This window comes from Rhea americana, unplaced genomic scaffold (genome assembly GCF_003343005.1).
Source record: "Rhea americana isolate MKP2758 unplaced genomic scaffold, rheAme1 scaffold_286, whole genome shotgun sequence".
Classification (NCBI taxonomy): Eukaryota; Metazoa; Chordata; class Aves; order Rheiformes; family Rheidae; genus Rhea; species Rhea americana.
In genome coordinates, this window is record NW_028186408.1 from 921,775 (window position 1) to 943,555 (window position 21,781).

Sequence of the window (21,781 nt, forward strand, 5' to 3'; positions counted from 1 at the left end):
TCAGAGTCCTGCTCGGACTACACTATTGATTCTGCAGTCTGGTCTAGACTGAGATGTGGGAAAACAGATTAGGTATCAATTAGGCAAACATAATACTTAAAGCAGGGAATATATCCAACTCATCATAATCCTCTTAGATAATCTAACTTGGCACAATTATTGAGAGATAACACAAATGCAAACTCCAGGAAGGATGCCAGCTTGGAAACACTGTTCGTGGAAAGCAAACATAAAACTGAACTGAAATCAAAATTCATTTGCTGCAGCCAGAATTTTTAATGATCTCCTTATTAATAGAAATCTGAATTCTTGGCACCTGATTCCAAGAGACAGCAGAACTAGCGGAAGACAGAGGGCTTGGTTTTGTGATGGGAAACATTCTTGGTTTTTTAAGTACTGAGAGTTGTGTAAGGAAAGGACATAAAATTAGCATCCCCAAAGCCTTTTTCATCTGTGGGAAAACTATACTTCCAGAGCAGGTAATGATGACCTTCACTTTCTCTCTTCTTCCTTGTTAAAAAGCAGATTTTGTTTTTAAATATGGAAAAATAGAAATAACATGCCACTAATACTCTCACAAAGTCTGAATCTGCTACTAGATTCAGACTGAATGTAAGAATTTCTTGAAAAGTTTAGAAGTGAAATTACAAAAGCCTTGAAGGATAATGAGTTCAAATAAAAGAATTACCTTTAAGCATTATTGATTCCAATTTTCTTTCATCCATGCATAAAATATAACAATGGTTGGTTATATTTTATGCACGGAGGGGAGGAAGGACAGAATATGGAGGTTCAAATGTGATAGTAGAAACAGTAGGACATTTGTGATCTGCAATTGCCATTTCCAGAGTGGAGATGACACTCGTAGTGTGTGGCATCAAGATGTTCCCTTCACTGCAGTAACACCAGTCTTTCAGATCCAGGGATATCCAAGATTCAAGAAGAGTTCCCAAGTGTGAAGTGTGATGGCCATTTGATGTTACTATCCCTTTAGATTTAGCTGGCATGCGGCTCTCACAGTGCTTTGCATATTTCTGCCCTGTGATCAAAGAGTTACCGTCAAAGCAACTTGGTGCAAACCCCTCCCTTGAAATGAGCTTCAGGATGAGAAAGGCAAGCAATCACACACTGAGCTTAGAGGGCAGTTAAGAGAGAGGTACAAGAGTAGTGGATGCTGATAAGAAGTCAAACTGCAGAAAACAGAAAGTACCAAGCAGCATCTCCCATGCAGGATTGCATACATGTGTACAGGACTGGTTTCTGTTGCCAGAGAAACAAAACAAGAATTTGGATAGCCTCTGCTAGATTTTTTCAGGCTTAAGGAATGATTTTAAGGTTCTGAATCATTAATGGATCCCAAAGGTAGTATTTATGGGAAGAAAAGCCATAATGAAATGCTTTTGTAGAACAGTGTTCAGGTGTAGATTTTAAACTCAAGGATTTTGATTTGGGCAGGGCCCCAAAGTGACGTTTAACGTTTTCATTTTCATTTTAACAAAATACTGGAAACCTATCAACTCATTCCTTTCAAATTCAAGCCATAAGATCAGCAGTCTGTATTTGGCATGAAATAATCAAGTACATCAAAGTTCTTGCAGCCATGTGAGAAGATCAGGAAAATATTTCTTACTTTAATTTGGATGCCTACTTGACATCAGAAAGTGTAAGAATTTTTCATGACACTCACATCGCAGGTAGATTACAAAGATGCCAGATATGCAGAACCTTATTTATTGAAGTCAGATGTTTATCACTCATGTATCTTTATTGCTAGCTACAAAACTAGAATACTGAAATAAAAGTCCCAAAGAGAGAAACCCTAATGCATATATTTTAGAGCTACCAAGAATCAAGAATCTCTCTTTAAATGAGGGCCGGAACTTTCTTCTGCTGCATGTAATAATGTGATGAACAAGTCTAAATGCCTAGCCAGACAATTTGTGGCAGACTTAGCTTAAGAGCAAGAGGTTTGAAAGATGAAAACATACACCTTATAAATGGTAAAGGAAGAAGAAGAGATGAGGGGCACTTACAGGAAAGAGAAATAAACCTCTGAAGGATTTTAAATACAGCCTTCTAATTCCTTGAGAGAGCTTGAATGCTCGTCTGTCCCCCTGATCAAATCACCCTGTGTTCATACATCCCATACAGCTCCAACAAATGCCAATTCTTGTCATTCTTTAAGTGGCACCCTCATTGACTTCATTGATTTAGCAGAGAGCTCAGCAAACAGACCAGCATGGAAAGCATAGCCCCAGCCTTCTGCTCTGGGAGTAAGAAGGAGCCAGCCATATAAGCAGCATCGGAAGTATCAGTCCAAGGAGCTTGTGTAATGATGTGGCCAGAAGAACTGAAGCCCTGGCCCAGTTATGACTATTTGAAGCAGAAATACAAAAGACAAGAGGCTGGCACTCATCGAGGGATTTTCTGTGGCTTAACTTTGCTTCTATCTCTCTGTGTGCAAACAGATTTGGAGGTTGCTCCATATTTACTGATTCACTTGTCAGGGGACAAAACTCTCTCTTTGTGTATGTATATTGCAGTCAGAGGCCTGGAGGCATGTCTGTAATGTGGAGACTCCGGCTGTGTCTTTATTGCTCTCTAATAAACAAAGTTGTATGGGTGGCCTGAGTCATTCCTTCTCTGTGTGCTTCACATGTGCCTCTCCCATTCCCATCTCCTGTCATTGTCACTAGTCTGGTTCCAGAGTGAGATGGTCAGGAACTTAAAATTAATTAAACGTCAGAAGAGTGAATAGGCTTCTCTGATTTAGCTGTTTGAATGGGGTCAAACAAGCCCCTAGACCAAGAAAAGTAAAGGAGGAGGCCACAGCCAAGATCTGGGAGGAGCATGGTACCAGGCATTGCTGAATTAGGTCAGCTTAAATTGTTTCAGCACCACAGTTTGGGCTTCAGTATGGATTGCATAAGGCCATGGGCTGTGCTGGCTATACATGCTGATGTGTTCTGGATGCACACTGTGCACAGTCCTGCTTTTATCTCTGTAAGTTGTTCTGCAACCACTTTATGCTGTTGACTTTTCAGAGGGCACCATGGGCAGGCAGGCGAGTGTGGCATCCAGTGGACTGGAAAGGCGAACTGTGCAGAGGAAGGTGGTATCCACATGAGCCCTGGAAAATACACTGAAGCTGCATACTCCCATTACAGCTGTGAAAGTATCCAGGTATGCCATGGTACCATCCCGTATTGCAATTTGCTGCACTTGCCCTCTCCCTGCTCATCAACCCCAGCTGTTATTTCTTTCCCTCCTCTGGAATTTAATGCACATCAGTGTAATAGAAGATGTGATTGTGTGAGTGAGTCGTACACTCCCAGGTGGTTGACTGCATGACTGATGTGGGGAAATCGCTGATCTGTGTAATAGCCCCTTGGCAGATCAGCATTAAATTACAAACTGTGGTGGTGAAGCCACCAGCAAAAAAAGTTGCAACAGGTCAAGGAGTAACTCTAACCACATGAAAAGGTCTTATCTGGCCCTCTGCCACGTGGTGTGACATGAAGTTTTGCACAGGCGCACTGGTTTCTGCCATAGGCAATCTGTTTAGCTATCACTCGGTGAACACCAGTATGTTTAAGCTAGGGATGTGCTGAGAATTTCCAGCAAATCTCCCCAACTTCCCATCAGGGTCCTGCCTTCTGCAGTCCCTGGTTTGATAACTGACCCTTCACACAGATTTTGTGGTTCAAGTGATGCTATGTTTATATGTGGGAAAAGTCTTCAGATACCTTTTTAAATGGCATTCTGCTGTACTATTGTTTCTCTTTATGCCTTGAAGCTTTTGAGAGTGAATTGTAATTCCATTCACCTTGCTTTTCATCTGAGACACATCATTTTATACAGGCCGTGAAAGCCAAACATTCTAAACTCCTTCACAAGTTAAAGCCATGATAAAAGAGAGATTTTATGTGGCATGTGTAGAATGGTAAACTGATTATTGCTGATAAATAGTAAACTGATCATTATTAACCTGGGTTGCTAGTTCAGTTTGTAAGGAAATTTACCAGGAGACAACTGACCTTCTTTGCTGCAAATTCTAAAATTTAGAAATGTACTTTTGAGCCTCAGAAAACTGAAAATAAGTTATTTCAGATATTTTAGGAAAAAAAAGAAATTGTGTCCATTTTCAGTCATCTTGAGAGCAAAACGTGTGTTTCTCTTTCTCTCTATGGCCTACTCTTTTAGGCAGTGGTTTGAGAAAAAGTCAGATTTAACTTCCAGTGCTGACTAGTTCAAAGTGATCTAAGATGAAGACCAGACCTGGACAAACCAAGGGCTGGGTTTTCTATATCTTAGGCTACAGCACGTAGGAGTCTCCCTTAAACTTTGGTGAAACAGATACGTGTTCACACAGAATGCTTTTGTGATTTCCTCATGTGGAAAATGTTCCAGCTTGCTCTATTTTCAGGTGCTAACCTGAATTATCAGAGCAGTCAAGTGATAAATAGTTGTTCAGGTCCTCAGAGGTACAGGTCAACAGAGTTTGTTAGTGCACCACAGGTAAGGATCTGGCACAGTATCATTTTCTCATCCAAATTCAACATATATAGTCACTTTTATGACTATGACATGTTTTCCAGTGTTTTTTCTGACTATGGGCTCTGGATCCATTGACAAAAAGACAATACATACCAAACCAAAAAAGCAACTATCTGATGACATGGCACATATTGCAGATGGGAAACAGCAGAATGTTCCTGATTATTCTTCCTTTGTTTATTTTTGGCAATATGTAACCTAGTCCGTAAAACTTGTAACAGAGTTTTTATGTTCTATTTTGGTTTTATTGCCAGTTTTTTATTCCATACTTTCGATGGAAAATACAGCAAGTTCAACTTAATCAATACCACGCTGCCCTGGAGGTCTCTAAGATTGAAGGGGTGTTACCATTTCGCTGTACTAGCAGGGTCAGCTGCGTTATCAACTCTGTACAGTCAGGTCTGGGAACAAACCAGGGGAAAAATGCAGTGAAGCTGGGATCAGAAGGAAAGCTGTCAGGATGACAATGGTAATATTCTCTATTAAAAAAACCTGAACAAACTTTTTGACTGGAGTGAGACCTTGGCAAGCTCCTCTCTTACTGCTGCCAACATTGCTCCAGCTGTTTGTGTTGCCAGAGCCATGAAGGAGCCTGTACGAATTATTCACCCTTTCTTGTTACTGACCAAAACATCCTTCACTCCTTAAGGGTGTTTTTGTAAATTGTCAGCCCTGGCCTCATCCTGCTGCCACTGAGACTTTCTGAAGTAGTGGCAGTTAGTGCTAAATGCGTCTTAGCCTTGTGCTAGGATCCCCAACATCATTTTACTATCATGAAAGAGTCCAAAGAGGCTTAGATAGCAGATCCCTCGAAACATCAGCTGCAAACTGAGCTTTCTATTGCTCTCAAACCAGCATATGTTAGCCCTGGCATTTGGTCATGGGGTGGGAAAACATCAAACGATGCAATCATCTTTTTCCTGCCTCCATATAATGCTGCATATAATACATGCATATGTATGTTACGTATACGCATATATGTATTATATAATGCTTATAATAATGGTTCTTTGTGCTGGTGCTGCAGCATTCAGTGACCTTAGGTAGTGTTAGGGAGACTGTGTGAGGAATGTTCCCCTGTTCCCTCTCACACAGGCCACTCCTGGGTAAAGCAGTGTCCAGTTTCTTGGGTTATAATGTTACTGCAAGCTGGGTGTACTGAATGTATCTCACTATCAGAAGGGTGGGAAGGTTTGGCAGCTTCTCCTGTTGGCCTTCAGAAGGATCAGAGGATGTATGAAAGGAGCTGACACTACTTAGAAATCTCCTATCTTCATGGTTGCCCTTTCAGCAGGGATTCCCTTTGGACTTGAAAGCACATCTCAGACTTGAAACATTACTATGCAGCAGCTACCCAGTAGCCTCATCAAGGAAACAAACAGAGCTCATGGAACTCAAAAGTAACCAAAACGTTGTATCTGGCTTTTCTTTCCTGAAATTTCAAGGGAAATATCAAGTGAAATGAATTTTCTGGTGTTACAGCAATTCATACAGGTGTTAGGGCAGAGGAGCAAAAATATTTCCAGAAGGAAAGAAATAGAGCTTAACTGCTGATGTGTAGGGCTGAATAGAAGGGCACAGTGACTCTTCTCTCTGTTTCAGTTCTCAGCTTAAAATTAGAACTGGCTGCAATTTTGCTTGACTGAGGCTTTTAAAGTCAAAAAACAATATTTGGCATGGTTAAAAATTTTGTAAATTTGGGACATTTAGCTGAGATTTATTCTATTAATTAATTCTAGCCACAAAAAAAAATCTGAAAAATCAAAACCATTTGGATTTTGCAATTCAAAAGTATGTTTTAGTTCAAAATTGGCTTCAATCTTTTTAACTCTTTATTTAGTTTTGTAAATGAGACAATCATAAAAAATGTAGGGAACTACAGAATTCCTTTCCTTCTAAAATGATTCATCTTGGACTTTTCAGTTAGACATATATGTATTTTTCTATTTCACCTGAGACCTCTGAAGCAATGTTTTTCCTTAGAGCAGCAATGAAATGGCAAGATAAGTTGTTAGTCCAGTTCAGCTTGAAAGAATTTTTTGCTTCCTTGCCTCACTATGTGTTACTCTCTCTGTTGGTCTTCTCCCTGAATCTATTCACCCTGCTGTCACTGCCATTGTCTGGGTTTTTTTAAAGCCTGCAAAATGTGAGGGTGGAAAGTTTAAAGGACAAATTTTGAGATATTCTGTTCTGCAGCCTAGCTCACATACTGTCCTTACCTATTTAAGGATCAGAAAATCTGACTTCAAGGATGGTTTATATTGTATGCAGTCCATTACTTCTGAAGGTGTGTGTGCTAAGGAAGAGACCTTTCTGAGCTCTTCTATACAACTCTCAGATCTAAAAATACAGTCTAATAAATGAAATGTATGAGGTTCAACAAGCCTGACTGAGGAACTTCAAGCACAGATACCAAAATAGCTATTCTTGAAAAGGTACACCTGCCTAGGGGACCCATTGGTGTGGTGCGGTGGGGCCTGAAGTCTGTTACATGCATTTGAGACACAAGGACAACCTCCCAACAGACTGAAGAGGCATTTATTTTGAGACAGCTGAGAATGATTGGATGAATACTGCTGAACAAAGATCTAAGAAATTAACAGCAGTCTCAGTGCATCAGTACCTAGCTGTTTTGAGAAAAAGGACAAGTTTGAGGATATCCCTGTATTACTGATAACCCAAAAGTAAAGTTGGTGTAGCATGAGACTGACAGAGCACCCAGCAGTGTTCATCAATGATAGTTCTCAGTCTACTTACTCTAGGCCTTTGAAGATATATCATATGATTAATCCAGCCATTTACTCAAGTGAAAGAGTCCTTTTATTAACTCTTTTTAGGGGGATCTTGGCAAAACAGACAATGCGTTCACCTATCCATTAATTATAATTGGTCCATTAAGATAAAATTAATTGTTGCCTGCTACTGAACAGCCAATATTAAGACAGCTTTACATTAAACCCGCTTGGGTCTTGTAGAAGCAGAGTTCTTGCAAGATAATTAAAAATTCACTGTACATTATAAATAACTTGAACAACAACCATAAACTGCTGTGTTAGATTTGTAACAACAAAAACAGTGTTACTGCATTTTTAATGCTGTGGGAGATATACTCTGTATGATTAAGCAGTGCATTCTGGAGAGGCTGCAGAACTGTAATGTGCAGTCTCCCATCCAATAAATGCCCTCAGTAAGACTTGGGGAAGAGGGGACAAATGCATGCCTAGAACATTCACTGACAATAAAGGACATGACCGTTTCAAAAAGGCCATGTCTAGCCAGTTTCCAGTCTCGTCACCCTGTGTGCAGTACATGTTTTTTCTGTACAGTGCTGAGAAGGCTTAAATCATGCTGATACCACCTTTATGCCCTACAAACATCATGCAGGGCAGATCTGCAATAGACAGCAGACTCTTTCCTCCTCTTGTGTAACTCCACTGAAATAGATTTCTGGTCTGTATGATGAAAAGAGAGAGCACAACAAAGCCTACCCAGACTTGTAAGCTCTCAGAAGATGAAGGGCACACCTGTGCATAGTCTTCCTTTTCTGCACTGTTGTTTGATCTCAAAAGAAGCCATCTGAAAAAAGTCCAGCTGCTAATAAAACCAAAATCTACTGAGGACTTGGAACTATTTTCTGGGAGGTGTATGGGGCTGCAGTTTCTCATAAAGAAAGCTGGGCCTGGATCCAACATGCTGTGGCTGAGCAGTGGTATCCCTCTAAGGCTATGCTGGGACACATCTGCTGCATGTCCTGGATTCTGAGGTGCAAAGCTGAGTTGAGGGAGCACACTCCGCTGCTGACTCCCTGTGCTGTCATCCATACCTGCTTGACCAGCATGAACCAGGATAAACAGCTCCAGGGGCGTGAAGAAGCAAAAAAAGAATCATGGAGCTACTGTCAACTTGATGTCTGAATCTGGATGGTGTGTTAAAACCTCTCCTTCCCCAGTAACAATAAGGTATTACTGATAATGTCCAGACACAGTTTTCGAATGTGCTTGCAAAGCTCCTGCATCAAAGAGCCTTTAAAAGCTGCTTTTTTGTCCTTGCTGTCTTTGAAGGACAATCCTCCACCTGTCTAATACAAAGTGAAGTGTGCCTTGTGCTCAGACCTAAACCATGAGGGGTTATCTCCTGCAGACTGTTCCTTGTCTCAAAACAGCTGGGAATCCTGCATTAACCGCTATAACCTTCTAACTACCTATGGTAATTCAGACAATTCTAAAATAAACAGAAATAAAGACATGACTCATGTTAGAACTGTCTGTGGCTATTGTCAAGAATGTCAATAGGCTGTACAAACCCAGGGTCAGGGTATAGGATTGGGAGCTCTTCTGCTGCAAGGAACCTCCAAAACTTTTCCAAGTTCACTCTAGAAAGATAAGCAACTGATGAAAGCTTCTGAGAATTCCTTTTTCATCATTTTCCTAACTGGAAATATATCTCTCCTTTGTCACAAGGCCCAATCCCTGATCCTCCTTCTGCCTGTTACAGCAGAAGCTATTCTCCCGTTTTTATGGGGATTTCTCCTGTATCCCTACTTCCAGCTTCAGAGGTGATTGTAATACCTCTAGAGGGTCACAGGATCTTTGCAGGCTCTGCAGTAGCTTCCCTGGTTATGTTTTGTAAAAATGTGAGCTTCACAATGTCTTGCATTTTATAGTAATAGACTATCCAGAGGGCAGCACATGGGTGCTGCACATTGAAGTGAAAAAAAGTAATGTGTAGATTTATGTATATATTTTTGAAAATTACGTATATTTGAAAAAAAATCTCTGCCTATGGTCATGATGTTTAGCTTAACAACTGTCTTTAGCATCCCACACAAGCTTTTTTTTTCAGGAGCCTGAGCTCCATTAGTAGACCCCATCTGTGCTGTTCTCCCTGTCCCTAATTAACATCATCATCAGCCCTGGGAGGGACTTGACCTATAAAAAGGGGGAATTCTCCTTCTTCTAAAGGTTTTCATCAGGACTATGGGTGCATATTAGCTTGGTGTAGGTATATAGCAGGGATTTTGGAGACACAGAATTAGGAACCGGGTAGAATCAGCAACTAGGATTTGTTTCTTTGAGAAAGCACGAAGTGGAAAATACAGGAACCTCTCCCCTAAAGCAGCTACCTGAATTGAGGCTGAATCTATAGCCCAAGACTTAACCTTTCTCTCAAATCCAGAAGCCTGAGGACTTGTTCTGCCTAGGTGTTAGCTTGTCTTCAGGTCTAATTTGGGGTTAACTTGCTCTCACTCTATATGTGGGGTAAAATAGCATGAACTGTTGTGGGCAATACTGCTATTATTATATACAGCAGTAGGCCCAAAGACAACTTGAACAGTGTTGAAAATAGAGATGTGTTTGGATTTCCTCTGACAGCCCTACTACAGCTGGGACAAGCAGAAACAAACAAAGCATGAGTCAATTTTATCTTCTTGACAAAATTCTCACTGAATTTTATCGTGAACAAGAAACTATGGTAACTGGGCTGCTCTTTGGGATGAGAATAGTACTGATGTGTGCAGCATGGGGGCAAGCATATTACAGGGCAAAGCATTGCTCTTTGGGTAACAAGTCATATGGCTTTCTTGTGCCTCTGCCTCCTAGAAAACGTGAGAAATAACTGGAAATTTAGTGCCGCCTGTTTGCAATTTCTCCTTGTAAGAGGCTCTACTGTTCTTCTCTCTATCTAAAATTCTTGCCTTTCATTTGCTCTTTGTCGAGGCAAAAACAAACATGGCCTTGTGGCTTCCTTGGGGCCACAGTTCAACTGAATCAATTACCTGCAGAGGGGCCAGGCTGCATCTGTGATGAATGCAGTCAGGCACTTCAGCTGTACTTATTGCTGCTGCTTCATTTATCCAAGCAGAGAAAGCCTTTGGGTGTTTCTATTGCCTATTCTCTGTGCTCGTCTGATGCACTGCGCCAGCTCTGTTTCTCATAGCTACTCAAAATGGTGTCGTTCCTGTTAGGATTCTTCTGCCAGCTGCTCACCACCCCCTTCAAATGGTAAACCGCTACTCTGCCTGCTTAGAGCACTGAAGAGCACTACTGCTTTTCTGATCAGCAGTTATGTTCTTTGCCAAAGTGATGACTTGTCCCACCCTACCTGCTCCTTTTTTGTCCCAGAGAATTGCTAATTTGCACTGCAAATCTGCTGCAGAAAGCAGCCGATAGGGTAGAGACAAGCCCCAATGGACAGTAATGCACTGTACCCTCAGGGATTGCTTCTGGGGAAGTTCTGATCTTAGTAGAGTGGTGATGTGGGACCAATGAATGCATAAATTTAAGGACCATTCCTTCCTTGGGGCTGGGAGTTCAGACATCATAACAGTAAAACTTATGTGCATGTATTGGAAAGGCTTTTCAATCCCTTTCCGCCATGAGCACCTCAAGAACTTGGTTGTGTGCTGGGGTCCACACTGTTAATGTCTCCAAGACAGCAAGGGAAACACATYCTGCACCCAGAACTGCATGGGGAGGCAGCATGATCACCTGGAGAGGACACATCCACCTGCTCTCTTGCTAATACTACTGTAAAAGAGCTAGGGAGAGCTAGAACCAAGCATTTGTTTGGCCACTGACCTTTCACCAAATCATTATATCTGGTTGTTAGACCGCTTGCCCTTTGCTTTACCTAAATCAGATAATAAACTGGGGCTGTGCTTCTCACCAAGATGAAATATAAACCACGTAGGATAGAGGGAAGTTTTCTTGTGGTTGGAAAGCTACATTATCTGAAACCTGGCAAAAAGATTGATTCAGTGCTCCAGAGAGCTGCTCACAATGTCACTGACAGACCCATAGACAAAATATCCACTTTAGCATCAGCTCCAAGTGTCTGTCCTTACTTGAAGTGTCTAAGGAAGAATGACCAGAATAAGTCTTGACATGTGACTTAACTGTTGGTTTTGATGGCAAGAGGGCTGAGCTCAGCTCCTCAAAACTGCATTCAAAGTAGCAGGGAATATAACATTTCTGTGTTCATCTTGTAATGACAACAAACCTCCCAAATAAGCTATCTTCTGTATTTAAGGACTTTGATGGCTACACAGTTCATCCACAAACATTGGCTGGCAGGAAGTGTGCAGTTAACTCTCTGCCATGCAAACTATCTCCTCTTTCACTTTATGCACTTTTTCTTTCTCGCTCATTTTCTTACATAGGCTTTTAGAAACTCCTATCTGTGACTAAAGCATGAGAAGCCAGTGATGACTAGGGGAAGGAAAAATTTGCCTACTTACCCTTTTATTAAAGGATAAAAGCTTTTAAAGGAAAAGAACTGTAATGACTTACATTATATATATTAAAAACTGCTTTTTGCTGACAAGCAAGAGAGACCAGCAAGACCAGACTATAATCTCAGACATCTCATGTAAATTCCTTTAAAGTCTTTGTTGATTGTCTGATTAATATTTAAATGGAATGGATCTTTAACCAATTACAAAGAGATTTTATAAATGCTGCTAATATCCTTCACAGAAACCCTTCCATCTCTCTTACACTCTTCAGATGAGTTTAAGTGTGTGTGTTTGAGGTAGCAGTAAAACAGACCATGCTCTTAGAAGCAGTTTTGATTTCTTTTCTAACTGAAGAAGAGAGCAGTTTTCTGAACCACAGTTATAGCTATGTTTTCTTGAATGACAGACTAAACATACAAGCCACAAGCTGTCAATTACTGTTCTCTGAAAGCTTTCAGCAGTGAAGAAGATGTACAAAGGCTGTGATCTATTGCTTGCATTTGAAGGCAGACACTCTTACAGGCTTCAGTCCTGTCATGCTTGGAGATTAACTCTGTCCTCTGGATATATGACCTATTTTAAAAGTTAAATGAAGTTGTTTCAAATGTCTTTGCTAATTGAAAAAAAGAAAAGGGAGGAGAGAGTGATGAGAAGAAACTGATGAAAAAAATCTCATAGAATCACAGAATCAGTAAGGTTGGAAGGGACCTCTGGAGATCATCTAGTCCAACCTCCTTGCTCAAGCAGGGTCACCTAGAGCATGTTAGACAGGGTTGCATCCAGGTGGGTTTTGAGTATCTCCAGAGAAGGACACTCCACAGTCTCTCTGGGCAACCTGTTCTAGTGCTGCTGCAATCTGATTTATTCAGCCAATTTAAAGGAATTCAGAAATGGCATCCTCAATTTCACCTTGCTTTAATGCGTGCAATTACATGCAGGGTTAGTTTTTACTCACTCTGCTGGACATCAGTAAAAGCAGTCCTGAGCATTTGCATCTGCCCTTGTGTACATGAAGCTTCTAAGTTGTGCCACCCTACTCTGATCATTAGCTAAGAGCCTTGTAGGTTAATTGGCATAGATGCAGATAAAGAACGGAGTTGTATTCAGCATAAGCATTTGATAAAGAGCTGGTGATAGATTCTTTCATTAATTTTCTCCTCAAATCGTCTTGGGTACCTTCATTAACCTTTTAAGTGTTTCTCCCAAAACAAGCATGTACTCTTCTTTGCATGTCTATCCCTTACTAAAGTATCTGAGCAACTCTGATATACTGTCACTCTGACAATCCTAGCTGTATTGCTATAAAAGGTTTACTAAGAACCTTCTTTCTATTTGGAAACTTAGTAGTCTTTACCATACATTAAAGCAGCGTGAATTTCCTTGAGGCTGTATAAATTAAAGTGATTTGCTATTATGAAGCGAGAGATCTGTAATATTCCTGCATATTTCTTATGCTGTTTTAAATAGGAAAAAAAGGATCATTTGTTCTTGATCTTTGCTATTTTCATGTGTGGATTGTTTATACTGAGGCTTCCATTATGTGTATTATTATCTCTAGACTTAAACCTTATCCTTCATATGCTGTGCTTAGATACCATGCTGTGCCTCGGAAGAGTAGGTGATTTTATCTCATATAACGTGTGCTTCCATTTAAAGGGGCAGAGAAAGCAGGGAATACAGTGCCTTGATTTTATTGATTAAAAACATCTACCATTTGGGGGAAAATTCACTCTAATGGTTTAAATTTCACCTTAAGCTCAAGGACATCTAAAGCTCTGAGTTGCATGTTATTCAAACGTTCGTTTAGGCAGGGTATTAATGCTCAAAAATATTCTTTACTCTCAGCTTTTGTTAGGCTTTTTTGTGTCTGTTACAGAAGGGTAGGCAATAAGCAGTCATATAGACTACATCTGAATGCTGTCTTGGAGTTAAGTAGTGTCTGTTTGATGACCTGCAGAGAACAGAAAGGATATAATCACTTAAGTGGCATAATTTGATAGAATCTAGGTTGATGGACACAGTGCTGAGGCAGAAGAATAGGTAAGTACCTGTCAGAGGAGAAGGTATCTGCTCATCCTCTGCTTTTTATCCATTTTAAGGTTGGAGGTTTACATTCCTGCCTGCTCACCAGCTACAGGCAGTGGCTATACTGCTGTGTAACTGTAATCTGATTTTGGAATAGATTTTGGCATCTGTCTGAACTGACATAGGCTTGTGTCTAGGCCTGGCACAAGCTCAGCATGACTATGGCTATGTGTAAAGAACTTTGCTTGCAAGCATGTAGTGTAGCTGCTGACCCATGAAGCATCTTGTTCAATGCTAATGCTTTAGATTCTAGCACTATTGTGTCAGTCTCTGAGCACCTACATGTTCCTACTTGAAACTGGCCAACTAAAGGAGAGGTCTCACTTGCTTGACATGCATAAGCCATGCTACTTTCTTGGCTTTCTGCTAAAGATACTTTCTCCTTCCTTTGAGGATATTGGGAATAAAGCACATATACAGAGGAATAGGATACTGAAAAGGTGATCTGGTTTCCTGATTGTACTAAAGCTGAGAAGCGTTTGATAGGTGCCATATGTCCTGAAGAGCAGTGGAAAGCAGGAGCCTCAGGAGTAATTTACGGGTATGAGTTTGCAATCCTAGAGACCAGTACCAAGAACCTTGGTGTAATTGTGCAGAGCACCAGGATCCACCCACTGCCCCACTCCCGCCCTCAGTTTGTTTGAGAGTAAATGTTTCAGCAAGTCCCTTTTGGTGGAAAGTCCAGTAATCAGACCAAGGTTCTTTCAGTGTAGATAGATGACCATTTTATGCAGGAGCACATAGGAATGTACAGGCGGACAGTAACATGGGCTTTCAAAGCCTATTTCTCATGAATACTCAGCTCAGTTGGATCAGTTGTGGTGTTGCAATTATCCTCCTTTTATTCCTCTTGTCTCCCTAGCTCCTTTCCTCTCTGGGTTTTGAGCGTGTTAGCAGAAAGAAGGATTCAGAGTTAGCAAACACAGTAAAACCAAATTATGAACTCTTAAGTAGAAAGCAAAAAGGGGAAATGCAATTCTTAAGACACACAGCTTGTGCCATCTTATCTGAACCCTAATAAGAGATTCTCTCTCTCTCTCTCTCTCTCTCTCTCTCTCCTGAAAGCACTGGGAGTAGAACCAGAGTAGACAAATACAGTGTGTATTTGAGGTATCTCTTTTCCCATCCCCATGATGTTTATCACACTGTTTTAAGTTGGTGCTTTGAAGGTCCAGAGCTGGGTTACTGAAACTATTCCTTGAGACATGTCCCAACATACTTTAATTAATTCTAACTGACTTTCATCTGGTTAAAGTCTAGCCAGTTACTTTGATTCAGTTGCTCTGATTTAGAGTTGCTGAGGGTCAAGATGATACCATGGGTTGCACTGTACTGTCCAAGAGGTGGGAACCAGCTGCCTGTTGCTTTCAACCTGAACAACTGGTTTGTTGTTTGAAGAGCAGCACTTCGAAGTGCTGCTCTTCAAAGAAAAAGGGGTAGAAAGTGACTTTTCAAAAGCAAGTGAAAGCTAAGTGTGACTCAGGCTATTTAGACTGGGAAAGGTCAGGGGCATTTTGTCCCGTTCATTCTATACTGTACAGAAAGGCTAATGATTATCTATATTGTATACTTGAATCTGAGTTTAATTATTAATATTATATAGCTTTGGGGGATATAAAATAACTGCCCTTCAGGGGGCAATATTCCCAGTTTTATCCTGGGGATGATAGTGTAAATTTAGATATATTGCTAGCGCACTTTCATTATTGGACTTTTTCTATAAACTTGATTGCTTCTAATTAGGAATTATTAGTTTAAATCTACTCCATACGATCTTTCTTTTTAAGCAAGAAAATTAAACAGTGAATCTTCTCATCCATCAATTTCTTTAAGTTTCCTTCCTTCTCCCCCACCATGCTTTTCCCCAATCACACATAGTGGTGGTGTTTCCTGGATTATTATAATTTTTTATAGCACTTTTTAGTTCTGTTTGCTGAAATGTAATAAAAGATTTGTTCTGGGCCATACATTAAAACATAGCAATTTCATGAGATATGAGCAGATGCTAAATACCGATGCTCTGCAGGGGAATGTACCAAAGAGTTCATAGGCTCAAGACTCATGTATTGCAAGAGTTTAATCCAACACACTCGTACTCTCAAATGGTTGAAATAAACCTCAAGATATAAGCAGGCTGAAATTTGAAGCGATTATTGTCCCAATGCAGCTGTGTAGAGGTGTTTGACAGGTATTCATATTATAAAGTGTAAATGCATTGAGGGATATTTTAGGCAGAACTGCTTTAACAGGAAATAAAATATCCTTATCCATACATCATCTATGTATGTGTAAATAGGCTCATGTATAAGTACTTACATGATTTGCCTTGCTTTAGGATTAGCACATAACACCTGTTTCTCTAAGTATGTTATACCATTGGATGTGTATTACTGATTTGTATTTCATCAAAGCTTTTCAGGCAGGTCTTTGTCCAAAACATCCTCGCAAATGCTGCAAATAATAGCTATCTCAGTAGAGACGTATGTGTATTGCTCTCTGCCCCATTTGCCTTTGTAAAGGGGCTGTTCATGGGAGCCGAGCCTCCATTTCTCTCCTGACAGCAGAAACTGCATGCATAACAAGCAGCAGCCTGAAAAATTATGTTCACGCCTTGACCTTGAGACTTCCTGAACCAGTTTGGATTGGCTCTCCCTTTAAAACAACAAGCTTCCACAGGAAGTTCTTAAATGGGCCCAAGTCACAGCAATTTACGTAGTTTTAGTATTTTTAACTTCGTTCTTCAAGAATGACCCAAAATGGGCGGTGTTTCATTGGCACAAAGAACTGGCCAGTTTTTCCAAGAGCAAACGTCAGTGTGTTGGGCACAACACGAGCTGTTGAAAGGAGTATGACTAAGACAACTTCTGTTGAGCACTGCTCTGGAGATGTGCATGTTATGAAGCTATACTGTACTCCACTGGGTCCCAACATCAGCAGCACTCAAGCTCCCAACATCGTAGGCAGCCCAGCATCTCCAAAAAGCTAAACCACAAGTCCTAGACACTTCAGTTTCAAGCATGTTAGGATCAACAGCCTAAGCACTGACACAACATCCTTCTCCATGCTGCCCTCAGTTCCTGCTTCTTCCAAAGAGACAGAGCGTTGTATGTCACTCTTATCTGAGAAGCAGTTTGGAGACTCATTCAGAGGCATTAAAGAATAGCTCTTTCAATACCCAGGTCTGAAGTATTGAAAGAGGGATGTGTAAAATGCCCATGGTTTGTTCCATTCACATTGGCAGGGGAGAGGACCAGAAAAATAATACTGCAAAGAAACAGTGTTAAATCTTCATAAGGAGAATGTATGAAAATGAACACAAAAACTTTGCTTTGAAGATTTTTCTCTCTCTCACACCACTCTAACAAAATCTGACTATATTAAAGACATTCCTTTTCATTTGTTTGCTTTGCACCTTGTTTTTCTGTTACCCGTTTACCATGAACTTAGTGAAAAACACCATTCTTCCTTACATCTTTGCACTCTACTGATTGTATGCGATAAACCAACTATAGGAAGGTAATGATGGAATATTATTTAAAAATTCTTGAGTGCATTGCTCCAATTTAACTATGAAAAACAGTAGTTTTGGAACATTTTCTTGTTTGTGAATAACCTAATAGAATGCAGATGAAAGATTATATTATTAATATTAGCAATGCATATGATTTCAGACAGACATTTAATTCATTCAGAAATCAGAAGCTCTGTCAAGAGTTCATAATGATAGGCTTTTAAGCAAATTTTGAAAGTAATTGGGCTGATTAGTTTGTGATTTGGGATTTTCTGGTCTATACTTAATTGCTGTACTTCGACAGACAAAGTTTTTATGTATATATACACATATGTGTGTGTATACATATATATACTATACATACATATATATAACTGAACAGATATATATGTATATAAACTATACTATATAGATGTACATATATACACACACACGTATATATACACAGTTGCTTAGAGAAATTGACAGGAATAAAATCAAGCAGAGATTTTAGGACCCCTCCAGGCAAATGGGGTCTGTTTTCATTCAGTTAAGAAGTCACAAATATTTCTTACAGAAGAACAAAGAAATCCAAAAAAAAAAGGCCACAACAGTTAGATCCGTTGGGTAAAACAAGTATTTTAAAATGCTCTTTGGCTTGTATCTGCTAACCATAGGATCCAGTTCCACTGGTCTTGTCAGTGTACATTTATAAGGTAAAGAGTTTCTCTACATGCTAATCTGGGGGTGGTTTTATTTTCTGACTGATAAAGGCTTATCTTGTATTCTTCCACTCGTTCTTATAAGCTTTTCCTGACGGGGATAAGCCAAGCAACATAGAGGATCTGCCTATGATACCTAGCAGGGGAGAACTTGCCTGTTCAGCCAAGGCTAGCAGGTCTTACATAATAATTTATTACAGTACCTTTCTGTTTCCTGGTTGGTGGTTTGTTGCTTGTTCTCAAAGCCAGTGAAGCTGCTCATATCCACATAGCCATCATTCTCATTAGCAGCAGATAATGCCCTGCTGGGATCTTCAAAAAACTCAGTAAAAGTTCCTGCTCTGGTGGGTCTTCGAGGAGGAATTTGTATATTTTCATAGTCAGAGCTCATAGCTGGAATGTTTTCGTAGTCAGAAGTGTCAGCATTGGGGAAAGAAATGGACCTAGGTTTCGTTAATGGGAGTGGCATGAAAGGAGGTCTGGACCGATCCTCGAAGGACTCCACCCTTGACACGCTCCTGCTGAAGGACTTGGGTGTTCCTTTTCTCTTACCATCCTTATAAAAAAGAACAGCTGAGGGAGACTCAGACATGCGGAGCTTCCCTGCATGTGATTTTAGCTGAGGTGAGCTACTTAGGCTCCTCCTGTCCAGCTCTATCAGCCTTGAAGGTCCGTGATAGCTGGACTCTGATGAGGACCTTGAAGATGAAACATTAACATCCACATGGATTTTATTTTCAGTTTTCTTCTTGAATTTTAGAGTGAGGAACCTCTTAAAGGAAGATTTCTTTTTCTTGGAATACTTATCAGGTGACTCATTCTCTATCAAAAGTGAAGGGGAACTTTTAGTGATTGGCTTTTTGGTGATGCAAGCAAGTTCAAAAGGAGGTGGTATATCAACAACTGAGGATGGAGTAGATGCACCACCTGATGAAAGGTGATTTCTCTGGGAAAAACTACCTGAGGAACCAATGACACAGGGCAAAGACAAGTTGTCTTCTGTCCTTTTTATTCTACCATCATCCAGTACATAACCATCACTTTCTTTGTAAATGGAGACAGGCATCTCTCTCCCTTCAATGGAGTAAGACCGAGGATATAAAATAAAACATCTTGATGTGGTTGGTAGCGCCCTGTTGACTTCCATTGGTTTTCCTTCCACTGACAGTAAGTTATTGCTTAAATCTTTAGTCCCAGAGCCACTGTGGGAAGATGGCAAATCTGTATCAGGCCCATTTTCTTCTGGAACTGTTTCTGGCACATAGCCTGGCATTTTCCCAGAGAGCGACCGGGTTCTAGTGACAATGCTTTTCCGATCTATGGGTAGCARGTTGTTTTCATCATCCATATTTAAGTCATCCCTTTTACTGTGATCGGTTCTTAAATCAGTTTGTCCATCATGAGGGATTTCATTCTCTGCAGGAAGCACATAAGGGTCATCTAGAGAATCACGGCTTGTTTCTTTTTCCTCTGATTGTTCAGGCTCAATGACCACCTCAGGAACTGCTAAATTTTCATGTAAGACTTGTTTGCTCTCAGATTCTACATTAATTTTGCCTTGCTCACAGACTGCTAACTCTTCTTCAAATGGGATCTGTTCAGGTGGATCTAGGACACTTTGATGGGGGCTATTCGGTTCCACCTTGCTGTCTTTAAGGAGCAGCTCATCTGACTCAGAGGTTTCCACAACACTTTCACTGTGCTCTTCAGTGAGCACATCTTCCAATTCTGACTCCATCCCTAGACCATTAGGGAGAGTAACAAAGATATGATCATCTTTGTCCAGAGAGGTCCCATGTGTTTGTAGATTCTCACCTGAGCATTCCTGGGGTATTTCCTCACCACATTCATTCTCAAAAGGAGTAATTTGACAACCATTATCCATACTCTCTGCATTCACATTTTCTTCCTCTCCTTTCTCGGAGTCTTCACTTGCTTCACAGGCTGCCTCTGATGTTTCCTCCTCGCCTCTCCTCTCAGTAATCTGGCAGCCATCGCTAGTATTTTCTGTGTTTGTGTCAGTGTGGTCATCTGGGTCTGCTTCCTCCTCTACAGCTGCAGCTGGATGGATGGGGTCTCCCAAACCATCTTCAGTGTTGGGTTCATTTTCAGTCAGTTCCAGGCTGGGAGCTGTTTCTTTATCGGCCTCATTGGGCAGCATGTTAGTGCCCTCACAGCCTTCATTTTCTAACTCCTCTTCCATGTTCAAGTCAAGCTCTTCTTGCGCACTGTGATCACCATCATGTGCTGGACACCAATCTCCCTCCTCTAAAGTCTCAGTTAGAAACTTTATCATTAGTATGTCTTCACAAGTATCACCTATCTCATCCTCATCTCTATTCAGAATGTTGTCATTGTCAGTCTTAAAATCACCAGAATTCTCAACCAGTTGCAGACTATTAAAAGTTTCCTCCAAATTGTTTTTGATTTCACTGCAGTCGTTTACAACATCTTCATCTTCATCCTTGAAAGCATCGTAATCCACATCAGAAGTGTCTGAGGACTCCTCACAAAGTGCTTTGGAATGGTCACAGTCTCTGGTTGACTCTTCTGAGTCTGGTTCCATCAGTTCAGCAATATCTGAAGGGTTGTCGTGCTCAGCTTCAGTGATTTCTAGATTGCCAGTGTCCTCATCATTAGCAGTGTTGTTATCCTCTTCCTTCCCTGCCTTTTCTGAAGTTTCCAAGACTACATTCTCCGCAGAGGAGTCTAGGCTCTGGTYATGCTCATGTTCCAAGTCATTATAGTCTTTGCTAATCAGCTGAGCTTCAGGAACTACAATGTATTCATTATCCACCTCAGATTCTGGGCACTCATCATTATATTGATTTCCTTCAAACAGGTCTCCATCACGACATCCCAGTTTCCCATTTGAGAATTTATTTAAGTTGTTATTGGTATAAACACTGAATTTGCCCTCAGTGTCAGCTGCGAGTTTTGGCTTGGGAGCAAGAGGTGGTTTGGGACCCCTAGATGTAGAATTTGGGTTATGAAGAATATCAGACCTTGGCAACGAAGGAGAAAATTTAGAGACAACTACTGGAGAAAGATGACCAATAATCTTTGGTTTTGGTGCTAGTGGTGGCTTTGTAATTTCTGGAAAAAAGAGAGAAAAGCCATGTTAGTCATCACAGTTTCTTATACCAGAGTATATAGCACAATTGACTTTATCTTACACCAGTAACTTCTAATACAGAAGGAGTCCAGCTAGTGAAAGATCCAGCTCTGAGAAGAGAACTGATGGAGAGATGAGCACAGAGCATACTCTCTGTGCTTCCGTGTGGCCCTGCAACACCAGGGAACATGGTTTAAGGTCATAGATGAACTCAAGCAGATGTAACCCAAGCACTCTGGGGGAGATAAAGATGTCCAGCTGAAGAGCCAAGGGTGTGTCACATGATACAGGTAGCATCTCTGGCACTGAGCAGGACTAATGACAGTAGAACCCCTTTGAACCTGCCCCAGAAATCTCTTTGCCCTGAGCTAAGTATAAACACTTTGATTCAAGAGTGCTGAAGTGGTTTACTGCAGGGAAGGGAAAAAAAAAAAGAGAGCTTTTTGGCCATAGTAGCTGTTCTCATAACACAGTACAAACATTTCATAGAAGTGGGTTTTAATTCAGTGTGTAGTTTGCAGAATTTACACAACAGTCAAAAAAATCGGTTTCATCAACAGATTGAGAATTAATTCAAC

The 21,781-nt window shown here is 40.6% G+C and overlaps 1 protein-coding gene across 4 annotated transcripts in view; it reads right to left on the reverse strand.

Moving 5' to 3' along the window:
- Positions 1 to 21,781, reverse strand: part of FGD5 (FYVE, RhoGEF and PH domain containing 5) — a 118,023-nt gene that overhangs the window by 88,506 nt on the left and 7,736 nt on the right. For all 4 annotated transcript variants that reach the window (XR_014896345.1, XR_014896344.1, XM_085308906.1 and 1 more), the window contains exon 2: positions 18,292 to 21,184. Coding sequence is in view for 2 of the 4 variants with exons in the window: in XM_085308906.1 (XP_085165032.1) it covers positions 18,292 to 21,184 (2,893 nt within the window). In the remaining 2 variants the exon portion in view is untranslated. The remainder of the gene's footprint in view (positions 1 to 18,291; positions 21,185 to 21,781) is intronic.